General features: G+C 40.1%; 1 protein-coding gene across 1 annotated transcript in view; it reads left to right on the top strand.

The window, feature by feature from the left end:
* LOC127197354 (ankyrin repeat domain-containing protein 26-like) overlaps positions 1-13,031 on the top strand; it is a 77,506-nt gene that overhangs the window by 21,079 nt on the left and 43,396 nt on the right. Inside the window, exons 12-15 of the mRNA XM_051155220.1 lie at positions 2,023-2,116; positions 8,265-8,363; positions 8,929-8,957; positions 9,041-9,113. Coding sequence (XP_051011177.1) covers positions 2,023-2,116; positions 8,265-8,363; positions 8,929-8,957; positions 9,041-9,113 — 295 coding nt within the window. The remainder of the gene's footprint in view (positions 1-2,022; positions 2,117-8,264; positions 8,364-8,928; positions 8,958-9,040; positions 9,114-13,031) is intronic.

Genomic DNA, 13,031 nt, shown 5'->3' with positions numbered 1-13,031 from the left:
AGAAGATTCTGTGATAGATATAGGTGTGTGCAAGTCTGATGGGATTCAAGAGAAAGTATGTTTTTGTTTTTACTTATTTATTTTTTTATACTTTTTGTTTATTTGGTTTTAGTTTTTAGATTTTTGAGACAGGGTTTCTCTGTGTAGCCTTGGCTGTCCTGGAACTCTCTCAGTAGACCAGGCTGGCTTCGAACTCACAGAGATCCTCCTGCCTCTGCCTCCCAAGTGCTGGGATTAAAGGCGTGTGTCACCACCACTGCCTGGCGAACTGTAATTTTTTATTCCTGAAGCCTGGGAAGATATCAAGTGAGACTTGGAAGCGTCATTCTCTGTGGATTGTAAAGTATAACCCTGCGAGGGATATAGTAGAAAAAAAGAATGATGTCACTTTGTGGAGCTGTAGCAGTTTTATTTAAATTTGTTTTAACTTAGTTTCTTCTTTAAAAATTTAAATCATTTTCAGCAGTGACCCGTGTAGGATCCATGCATCCATAATGGTTATTTGTTTTAATGACAGTACCATAGACAGAGTTGGGGATGGCTTGGAAGTGTAGCAGCTATGCATACAGTCAAAAGACATGTTCATACTTGGTCCTGGGATTTAATATTTACAGAATTTGGGATGAAATTAACCTGTATGAACATCAGTGACTTTGTTGTCCCATGAAGATATGTGATGTACAAGTTTGGTGAGGAGATAAAAACATTTTGTGAGGTACAAAATGGGTCTACAAATATGGGGCAGCATTTCTTCAAAACAAAATGAACCCTGAAGAGCAGTTTCATACTTGAGGGCAGCAGAGAAGTAGTGGACGAAGAGGGGGAAGGTGGAAGGGCAGACAGATTTCTCAGGCTGGATGTGGTAAGTCTCAATGAAGCATCGATGGAGACAACCCCTAAGATTATAGTGATTCAGTGCAAAGGTCTTTCCAGTGGGATCTTAAACGCTGTCTGAGGCAGCTAGATAGCGACTGTTAGAAATGAGGGCCCAGCACTAGTGTAATGCTAGAAGAGGGGACCAAACAACTTACTGTAAGCCAGTCTGACTGCCTCAGATGAGGAAGCAGGAGGGAGTGTGGATTTCAGACGAAGCGGAGGTGGCATTATTAGGGTTCTTTCTGAGAATGGCATTTAAACTCCAACTAAAGAGCGGAAGCAGCAGCCAGCCCGTGAGAGTCGAGAACATTCCAAAGAACAGTGTGTCAACATTTGTTCACCATTTTGCGGAGTCTAAATGTCCTGAGATGATTCAGAAGCACAAGGTTGAATATTCATTTATATATGTATAATATACTATATGCAAAGTAATTCCTTAGCACATTTTAAACACTTAAACATTTTACATCCTTTCTTGCCAAAACTTATTGCATATTTTGTAAGTTCTTTTTTTGATCGGAAGGGATCATATTCTACATTTGATCTTTGTGGGCTTTTATTTATTCAAACAGAAAAGGGTTTCTTTATCATTTTATTCAACCATTTTTGCCAGCAGTAAAAAATTTACACCAAAGACTTGATTTTTCTAAGTCTTAGCTTATTAAATATAATAACTTGTACAGTGCTCTGTGTAATCAGTGTGACACTCTGAAGTTTCTTACACACATGCCAGGTTTCCTATTCTGACTTTAAAGTTCTGTCATTGGGCATAGCTTAAATGTTTCATGCTGTATTAAAGCAAGTGAGCACAGGAATTTCTTAAGACACCTATGTTTCAGTTGTCCTCTTGCACTGCGTGAAGACTGAGAAGCAGCTCTGAGTGTTCTGAGCTTAGTGGCTTGCTGAAGCATGGAAGTAAATACTCTTTTTCATGAATGCCTCCCTCTGGCCTTCCATGCTTGCCTTCACAGTCCGTAAACACAGATGGGCTTGATCTAGAGAGCATGGCTCTTCCTTATTGACATGTTTTGTTTTTCAGTGCGTGTTTGTCTTTTTTTTCTAGCAGTGTCTAAATAGGAAACTGAAATGGCATCTTAGAAAGCTACTAGATCCTTATGTGACTCATCGTGATATCTGCTTCCACAGAGTGTCTCTGAGAGTGTTTCACTGAAAGGTGTGGGTCACTTATCTGGGGCTGCAGATCAGCCAGGAGGAAGTAGAGTACTTGGACAAATAGAAGGTAAGAACCGGTCTCTTTTTAAAAACTCGTTTGACAGATGTCCATTTGGAATATATGACAAACGTCTGTGTAGAGTGTAGTATGGTTTCAGCTGAGGACAAGTACTAAGCTTGTAGTGAGGAGAAGTAAGCAGTGCTAAGGTGTGCACGAATTACAGGCTTCCGCAGCCGAGAACGGGGAGTTCCTGACAGCCACAGGGCGCTGTATTTGTTCATTTGAAGCTGTCTGAAGCTTGGGGGAAAGGGTGCTAAAGATTAGAATGGCGGAGGGTGCAGAGGACAGGTGAAGGGCAGGAAGAGGGTGCGTAGCGCGCTGCTTGGGAATGCACAGATTCTATAGATAAGAAGAGCGCAGCAGAGACACGGGAAGGAGAGGAAGGAAGCTTTAGTACCAGAGGCGGGAGGCGCAGAGTCCCCTCACTCCTTTCTGGCAGTTGAGAAGACCTGAGTCCGGGGCCTTCCTGTGCAGAGCTGTTGCCGTTTCCCATAGACAAACATGTACCACGGATTAGTTGCTGTTCTTGTCACCTGACCAAATGACTGACATGAGACAGCTTAGGGATTATGTGGGTTTACAGCTTCTGAAAGGCTGCAGTGGCATGGTGGAAGAGTGCAGACAGCTGGTGTCATAGTGTCTGAAGTTAGGAAGGAAAGAATGGGCAGGAAGAAGGTACTAAACCCTCTCTAGCACAGCTCTACCTCCTAAAGCCTTTACAACCTTCAGAAACAGTGCCGCCAGCTGGGGGCTGAGAGTAACGCACGAGCTGTGTGAACTGTCACACTGTAGCCCCAGGTACATGCAAACATAGATATATACTTTTTGTCCTTTAAAATGTTGCCGTTTCACAGAGAAATTTCCCATAGGCCAAAACAATAGAAAGAAGAGTGAGATTGGGTTCGAAGAGCTCAGGAAAGGCATGTCCTGACAAAAAATCGAGCAGGAGGATGGGCTCTGCCCTTTCTCAGTGATGACAGGAACCTAAGGTTTGTTTCTAAAGGACATTGAGCAATAGGAATTTGAGTTAGCCTCATTACGGGGAAGTTTCTCTAACTTTAACGAATCAATTGCTGGCTCAAAACAAAATACAACCTTCACCTCCAAAGAGATAGAGTATTATTCTGGAGCCAAGTAGGACTGTTGATGACATATTCAAGTTCCAGTGTAGGAACAGTTTTATGGAGTTTTTATGCCAACAGAAAAAAACAATAATAAATTAACATGCTTTTAAAATACACGATGGAAGCTGGCTCTGTTTCTGTGTTTGCTGTTCAAGAGTGAGGACCTGCATTTAATTAATGAAATTACCTACCCAAAAGGAAAAAAAAAAAAAAAAAACAGGTGGCATTTACTTGTAATCCAGGATTGGGAGGCAATGACAGCCATCACCAGGAGTCACTCACCACCCTAGCCTGCCTGACTAGTACCAGGCCAGTGAGAGATGCTGTCTCAAAAAACCACCAAGAACCTCCCCCTCCAACACACACACACACACACACACACACACAATAAATGTATATGGACATTAGAGGACTGGGTTACAGAGAAGCAGTAAAGTCTCTGCTCCTGGCATCAGATGATGCCTAACAAGGTTCTTAGCCTTGGAGCTGGTGAGAGCTGAGGGGTCTGCATGTTCCAAAGGCATTGTCCTTGTTAATCACAGGGATGGTGGGCTGAATACAGAGATGGACAATAAATAGCTGGCTGTTTGGCGCTAGAGGTAGCTCAAAATGATCCGGCTCTGGATGGACCTGCATCATTCCGGCTCTCTGTAGTCACTGAGCTTTTCATCAGCCTTGCAGAATGTTTAGCATAGGTGTGGCTTTTTTCTCCCATAAACTTCAGTTCATACTTTCCTGTGTTGACCGGAGACCGGGGTCAGATCCTGAGGTGGGACTTGGATGGCTATTAAGAGTGCCGAAGCTAACACAAGATAATTTGGTTCAGAGTAGCTTTCCACCTCCCTACAATCACAGTTCTCTTTCAGCCACCGGAGTCTTTATCACAAATGTAGCTTTTTTTTCTTCTGAGGATATTAGTTCACAGTTATCCCAGTTGGCCAAGCATCTCATTTTCTACATTCAAAAGTCAGTTATGCTTTTCTGTGCTGTGGTCCTGGGAAGACTAGCTCCTAGGATCTGATAAAGGTGAGGCTGAGTATCAGGGAAGCCTCTTCAGGAGATTAGAGGGTAGAGCCATAGAAACCCTGCATCATACCAGGTCGGCTAGCTGTTCTGGTCTGTTTGATTTCTTTATTAATTTTCCCTCTATATCTTAAAAAACACATCCATATGACATACAAGGAATATTATCCCTAAAGTTAAAGAAATCAAAAACAGAGCATGGACTGAAATAGTAAAGGCTGGGGGTAAAGGAAATAGGCATTTTAATAATTTAAATAATAATAATAATAACAACAACAACCCCCACCCACACCCTTTGACTACCTACGCTGTCTTCTCTTCATTTGTACCCATAGTCATTTGTACTCTGTAAAATGTTTTGTTTGAAGTTTTGAACTGATTTATTATTTTGTCTTTTCTTAGGGCCAGTTTGAATCCAGAGACCTAACATCATGTGTGTTGACTAGTTCTAATTTAAAAAAAACTGGGTCTAAATCTGAATACTGTAATTTTTCTGTAAAGATGTGTGTGTGTGTGTGTGTGTGTGTGTGTGTGTGTGTGTGTGTGTGTGTGTGTGTGTGTGTTTGCCTGTGAGTTTATGTGCACCACTTGGACCGAGCACATATGGAGGCCAGGAGAGGGCACTGGATCCTCTGGAACTGTAGTACCAGGAGGTTGTGAGTTGTCATGTGGGTGCTGAAAATCAAAACAGGGTCCTCTGAAAGAGGAGTGAGCACTTTTTTGCCTTTTGTTTTGTTTTTGTTCTTCGAGACAGAGTTTGTCTGTGTAGCATTGGCTGTCTTGAACTCACTTTGTAGACCAGGCTGGTCTTGAACTCACAGCGACCCACTGCCTCTGCCTCGCAAATGCTGGGAGTAAAGGCGTGCACGACTACAGCCGGCTCAGAGTGAGCACTCTTAACTGCTAAGCCATCTCTCCAGCCTCATATAATTATTTGGGGATGATTACCTCATCTGTCCTATTATGCCATTATCTTGGCATTATACCACATTTTCACTTGAGTAATCACGTGGAAAGTCAGAAAGCAAATGACAATATAGTTTGACTTTTAATTTTCTTTTAACAAAATTGTCTATTTTTGTACTAGATATTAGGATATTAGTGACAGAAGAGATCAGACATTAAGATTTCCTAGGTTTTATAGGTATAGCCAAATCTTAGTTCTTATTTTATAAGTAGAAAGGGAAATCAATGGCAAATCAACAGGAGTTCCTTTGAAATGTCCACTTTCCTCTCATTGGGGAAATAGGATTATTATTTAATTTTAAAAATACTAATTATGGTAAATAATGGAAACATTTTGATTTGAAGATAACGACAAAGGTGGAATCTTTAAACATGTAGACTTTGTTCAGGTAATTTAGCATGTCTAAGTAAGTAGACACTCTTAACAAAACCATCATAAATGGAGGGACGTAATAATGCCTTCATTGGTGGCTTTACTAAAGCCAAAATTTTTGTTACTTAGGAATATAGCAATGAAGAAATTTAATATCCAAATATTAAGTCATATAAGGAACATAAAAATTGAGATAATGTTGTTACAAAGGTTTTGAGTTGAGTCTCTTGAGGTAGTCATTTGTCGGCGTAGCTGAAGGGCGCCTGCTTTTCTGAAGTGCGCATGGATGTGCTCCTCCAGGCTGGCACAAGTGGGAGGTGAGAAGATAAATTTAAGAGCCTGTTTAACAAATGATATCGACAAAACTGGGTATCTCCTTACAGAAGAGTGAAAGTAGATTTCTGTCTCTCCTTTTACAAAAATCAGTTTGAAATGGCTATAAAGACCTTAAAATAAAACATGAAATGCTGAAATTTTTAGAAGGAGACACAAGAGAAGCCAGGCATAGTGACACGTGCCTTTAATCCCAGTACTCGAGGTGTTTTGCCTGTATATGTGTTTGTGTAAGGGTGTCGGATCCCCTCGAACTGGAGTTATAGACAGTTGTGAGCTGTCATTTGGGTCCTGGCAATTGAACCCAGGTCCTCTGGAAGAGCAGCCAGTGCTCTGAACTGCTGAGCCATTTCTCAGCCAGTCCTGACCTTAGGAATTTTTAATAACATTTTATTATAGCCAACTTAGTTGTTATAGCCATCACATATTTTTTTTTTTTTTTCAACTTACAACCTTTCTGTGTTTCTGGAAAGTTCTGGAAACATTCTGGGTACTATTACAGGCAGGGAACTTGAACAAGCAGGCCAGGGCTGGAGAAGGGAACGGGAGTAGGGCTGCAGGTCCTGTTCCAGTGTGTGCACTGGGCAATACAATACCAAAAAGATACAGAACAATTACAGGGAAAAACAACTGATGAGTTGAACTCATTCTTGTAATAAAAAATTAAAAATTTGTTGCCTTTGAGCACAGAACAGACCAGGAACTACCCCAGGCAGGAAAAGAATTGGCAAGAAATATCACAGTGGCTATCAAGACTCGGTAGTGAGCACGCTCCTGAACCAACATCTTCAGAGAGGAGGTGTACCAGGCCTGTCACTCCAGGCTGGCCCCACACCTCTGCCCCACATGCGTCTCTTGCCAATCTGGGTGGCTTCCTGAAGTCTCTCGTGGAGCCAGGACTTAGCAGTCACTCTTCCACAGTTTGATTGTTTTGTCATTCTCTAATGCTGCTGAGGCAATGTATTTTTGAGTTTTAACTTTTCACAATTGTTTTAAGGACAATCTTTAGCTTCTAGTTGTTTATCATCTATTTTCTTTTTTAAAAAATTACTTACTTTTGGCCAGTATCTTGTTTTATCACATGAAATCTTTTCACATTTAAAGCATTTTCTTCTTTAACCTTCTTTACCCAAAACAAATTTTATATCTATAACTGTTATATGCCCTTTGCTTTCTTTCTTTCTTCCTTCCTTCCTTTCTTTCTTTCTTTCTTTCTTTTTTTTTGTTTTCAAGACAAGATCTCTCTGTGTAACCTTGACTATCCTGAACTTGCTTTGTAGACCAGGCTGGCCTTAAACTCACAGCAATCTGCCTTCTCTGTCTCCCATGTGCTGAGATTAAAGGCGTGTGCCACCACCGCCTAGCATACGTCCTTTAGTCTTTTTCTTTTTTAAGATTTATTTATTTATTATGTATACAATGCTCTGCCTTCAAGTACACCTGCAAGCCAGAAGAGGGCACCAGATTACAGTGGTTGTGAGCCACTATGTGGTTGCTGAAGATTGAACTCAGGACCTCTGGGGGAGTAGTCAGTGCCCTTAACCTCTGAGCCATCTCTTCAGCCCTCCTTTAGTCATTTTGTTTTTACATAATTAGAAAATATTTCTCATTATATTCTAAATAAAACCCAAGAAGTTGTATATGAAACACAGGAAATGTGGATGTTGTATTTTGAATATCTGGGAGTTAAAATATAGACTGAGCATGCTTCCAGTTAGGAAGTTCACAAGGATGGAGAAACAGGAATTATAATTCAGAGTTAGTGCTGAATATAAAGGAAAGAAGTTACTGGAATAATCCATAGAAAATACATAAAGTGAAAGCCAGCTCTGTGAAGACCCCGAGATCACTTTTGAAATGAAAAGTAACTGTTTTGAGGAAAGGAGGAGGGATGGGGAACTGGCGCTGCCTGAGCTGACAGAAGAGGATGCCTGCGCAGTCCATCTGCAGTCATGCTGCATTGCTGCTCCTCAGGTGTTACTGGATTTGGAAATGGTGTTAGAAGCTGGTTTACTACAGCCACACAGACCTAGGTCTCATTAATACATTCTTTACATTAGTTTAAGTAACTATGGAAACCTTTGTTGTCTTTTAAGGTAGCTAATTTTCTGATGAAGTAGTTGTTTCATGGAAATCTACTCAAGACTGACATAGTTAAACCAAGCTGATGTCAAAGCAAAGCACTGTGACTTGTTTCTTGTTACTTTAAGTAAATATTAAACTGATTTTTGAATAAAAGTTTCTTAATATCTATGATTCTAATATCTGACAGCCTAGTTTACTTTTTCTTTTTTGATAATCATTTAATATTAAAAACATGTACATTATTTCTTAGATGTGCCTTATATACCTTCTTGTATGAGTGGATCAAGAAACTTTAAGATGGCTAAACTAGAGGAGTCAAGAAACGTAGGCATTCCAGTAGCCCACATGGGTATGGAACAAAAAAACCTGTATTTTTTTTTAACTATTATTCTACAAGTGTATATCCAATCAAATCAATCGAGAAAATCTTCTCTGGTGAGAAGATTGTACATTCAGCTGAACTATTATTATTCCACCTCTGTACTTTGTAAATCATGAGACAAATTGAAGAACATGATAAATGCTTGTAGGATAATGTAATAAGCCATTCCGGTGCGCTTTGCCATTGTCTCTGAGATGTGTCTTCACAGCCAATAACTTGTTCCTCTAACTAACGGTCGTGTTTCTGTCTGCTCATCTGCATGTTCACAGTGGCAAATACACGGCGTTTGTATTGTCATCACAGTCGTTGGAAACACCTCACTTTGAGTCCTAACTGCATGTTTTGTCAAACTCACTCTATTGTTCTTTATCGAGTAGATTTCTGATGTGTGGGTGGCCTGAGGCGAGGATAGCAGAGCTGATCACTTTCAAATGTAGCATTGAGCGTTCAGCTCCACAGTTGCTGCATACATAGACGGTTGGCTTACTGTATTTATGTATAATTAATTTTACATTTTCCTTTTGCTTTTTAGAGGTCCACAGGAAGTATCCAGTCATGGAGGTATATTACTATTTCATCGTGAGTTTTAACTTTGTGTTATATGGAATATGCATTTGTTAAATACTATTTTCAAACCCATCCAGCCTACCATCAAAAGGATGGATCCTGTTCTGAGCAAAATAGTAGGAATGAAGGACGCACAAATAGTCAAATCAGGTAAGTTGTATAGTAGTCTAGGGGAAGGTACATTAAATATTGAAAATGTTCAGTCTTCTGATTCCTAAACATTTTTTACTCCCAGTTTGTTGGAAACATTTGAAATAAACAATGCACCATTGGCATTGGTGTCTGCCAGTGGTAAGGAAACAGGAACACACTTCCACACTGTCACCCATGGAAACACACTCCCACACTGTCACCCTTGGAAACTGGAGGAGCTGCCCTATTCACAAAGGGATTTCAACTCAGTCAAACTCTGTATTTGTGGCTTTGACACAGAAAAGAGCTTTAGGACTAGCCAGGATGAAGCAGAATTGATGTTTTTACTTTAAGTAGAGAGAAGACACTCCAGAAATGAACAAAAGCGTACCTGAGCATGGGTATGCTGGTTCACTAAAAGGCTGTTGTAATGGAGCTTCTAAGGAGAGGAGTTAGAAGAGACACTCAAGGAAAAAAGAAGACATGCCAGTGTGCAGCTGTGGGCTTCTCAGGAGGGCCGGAATGTGCAGTCATTAGCCACATGTTCCACTTTGGTGCCTCTAGTTACATCTCAAAGGGTTGTTTAGAAACCTTGAGTTTTTCTTTCATCTTTCTGTCGTGTTGATAAATGAGATTATACAGTGTCTTCATTGGTCCCTTGAATGAGATTATGATCTGATACGGTAAAGCCAAGGCCATGCAAGAGGTTCTGTATTTCAGTGTAAATGAGGTTTTAGTTTCGAGCCCTAAGAAATCTGTAGGTTTACAGCTGAGAAGAGAGAAGTCTCTAAAATGGCACTTCTCAACTTCCTAATGCTTTAGTACAGCTCTTTAATACAGTTCCTTATGTTATGGTGACCCCCCCAACCATAAAATTACTTCATTGCTACTGTTATCAGGTGTCCTGTAAATATCTGATATGTGACCCCTGTGAAAGGGGTCACGACCCACAACTTGGGAGCCACTAGTCTAAGGCAAGTGGTAATTGCACTTGACACCTTGTTTCTTAGCTGACTAGAGCCATAACCAGACGCTGTGGAGGGAGCTTCTTTTCTCATGGTCCCATACTTGCCATCGTCTATCTGGTTTTAAGTGTACTCAAAAGAATAAAAAAGATTTTTAAATGTAAGCTTCAACTCTACTGTAATATTTCAGAACCTTGTTGTTTACAGTTAAGAATCCCAACCCTCTCTAGGGATTTATAAAGGTTAACCATGAGGCTTATTTTCCCAAAGTTTGAAAATGTTTGGTGGAGAGTTGAACACACCCCTGTGGTCCTGGCTACTTAGAAAGCTGTGGCAAGAGGTTCATTTGAACCGTGGAGGTTGGGACGGGCCTCAACAGTGTAGGGGGTTCCTGTCTCCTGAAAAATATGCTTGCTAGAATGCTGGTGTTTGCTGAGAATAAAGCTTTATTTCTTAACATACCAATAGTATTTGAACTTTAACTCATTTTACCTTGCTGGTATCATACTGATGATCTTAAGTCAAATGTTTGGATTAGCCGATTGTGGGGTTTGTGTGTGTGTGTGTGTGTGTGTATGTGTGTGTGTGTAATAGAGAGAGAGGAAGGGAGGGAGAGAGAGAGAGAGAGAGAGAGAGATTATTCAAAATTGAAGAAAGTAAGTGATCATTCCTAAATGAATTTGATTAAAAAAAAAAGTTACTCAAAAACAGTGATTCCAAAAGATTGGCCTTAGGGTCCTTTTATAATAGTACAAGTTACAGATTTTATAAAGCTTTTGTTTAAATGCATTATGTATTCATATTTACTCTATTAGAAATTAAATGTGAAAGATTCCAGCACAAGAATGCATAATCATATAGCCTGTTAGCCACTAGAACTGTGGCCCATTAATCAGTAGAATGATTGCTTTATGACTTGTCACATTTCTAATATACTCCACTGTACACTTATAAGAAAATGAAAATGACAAATATTGTTTCATATGATTTGGTCTCTTGGACCCTTGAACCAATTCTGAAGTCTGGGGATTTTCAGATTATAGTTAAAACCCCAACTTAGATGCATATCAAGTACATATATGCTGAATAAATCTTTAAACAAAGAAAAGAAAGAAAGCTTAAGTCTGGCCATTGTGCTTATAAAGGAGAAAAGAAACATCCTTTTTGTTGGCTCAATTTTCTAAATTATACTTTATTATGAACTCACTAACAGCGTACCTCACTTACAACCCAACTAACCCAAACAATAGGAAAAGGAGATTAAAGAACACAATAATGAAACCTTAAGGATATTAATTCCAAGGAACAGTTCTCCTGGCATAGCCAGCAGGCCCTCAGCAAACCCGCAATTCAACCAAGGTTGCTGCTGGACCCTGGAACAGCAGCTGAGGCCCAGAGCCTCAACCGGAGCCCAGAGCCTTGAAGCCTTCCCTGGAGCAGTTCTCTCTAGGAGCATCTCTCAAAGTGCAGGGAAGAGCAGCAAAAACAATCCCAAGTCCTCTCTCAAGCCTCCTATTTTGGAATGTGTGTGTGTGCGTGTGTGTGTGTGTAGTCTTCTCTATCCCACACTTGGGATATACACAAAAACGTGTTTATTCCTCCTACCACGTTTGTCATGTATGTGTTTTCTGTCTCATGTTTCTTTACTTTGATTTTTTGTGGGATGAGACTCCTTCCTTTTCTACATGGGAGACAGTAGATCACTTTGCATATTATTTATTTCTCCATGTCTTAAAAAGTAGCTCTGAGAATACTGGGTGGGCATCAAATAAGTAGCTCTACTGGAGGAAACACTGTATAAATGAATTCCTTAATATAAGAAGGTGTGAAGCAAAAACTTCAAATTAAACACAAGCTATTTAATTCAGGTAGTTCCTTTTTATGTTTTATTTGATACCTTTTATAATGAAAAGTCTTATTGAAGAACTAAAATTTGTACATTTCTTTATTAAATTAAATTTTGTTCTATTCTAGAGACAGATAATGTTATGTTCAAATATTTCTAGAAACATTCCCTCAGTCCAGTGGGGGAATTATTAATAATAATTTTAATAAAATCAGCAGTTACTCCTTAACCAGCGTTATATCTAAATAACCACACAGAGAGACCAGAATCTATTTAATTAGCCTATAGCACAATGCTGCTTAATAATTACTCCATCCTAAACCTCCATGCTAGTATAGATTATACTTGCTTTTAAGTCATCTCCTAGGCCCAGTCCATTTCTCCTGATGTTTCCTGGTCTTCTCCTCGTGGCTCCATCCTGTCCTTCCTTCCCTTTCTCCTTCCTCACTGGACCCAGATGTCCTACCTTATTTTTTTGTATTGCTCAGTATTGGCTAATTGTTTTTTATTGGCAACACAGAGAACAGATGGTGACATATTTACACAAACTTGAGACAGGAGATACTTAGAATAAACATCACAGTGCCATGCCCGGATTGAAACCAGAGAGTGGGGTAAAGAAATCAGCATTTGAATGAACAAAGGAAACTGTACACAGTCCACAAGAGCATTACGCCAACAGTACAGCTCTATGTTGTTTTTATTTTGCTGACATCTTCCACTAATTTTCCTACTTCCATTCATTTGGCCCTCACGCTCAGCCTCCCCTCGGCACTTAGTCTGTCATCAGTGCAAATAGCATCATGAAGGACACTTTATACTGTTAAGGTGCACACACCTGACAGTTACCTGTAAAACTTCCATGCATTGGCTTCTGCCCAGCTTCCATGGTTGATTCTTTCCTCTGTCTCCCTCCTATGTTTCTGACATTACTAAGTTGTTGGTAATGTCCTCTTCTTAGAATCCCACTTGGTACCACTCTCACACCTCTGTCTTTCGGGAACTGATTCTTTTCAGCTCTTTTTCTGGCTAACCTAATGGTTTACCTTTAGAAAAGCCACCCCCCGCCCCCGACACCTTTCATTAAATGCTTTTGACCCCAAAGCCTAGCACTTGGTAGGAACT

The sequence above is a fragment of the Acomys russatus genome, chromosome 13 (genome assembly GCF_903995435.1).
Source record: "Acomys russatus chromosome 13, mAcoRus1.1, whole genome shotgun sequence".
In the NCBI taxonomy this organism is placed as follows: Eukaryota; Metazoa; Chordata; class Mammalia; order Rodentia; family Muridae; genus Acomys; species Acomys russatus.
This window is presented reverse-complemented; position numbering and strand designations above follow the sequence as displayed.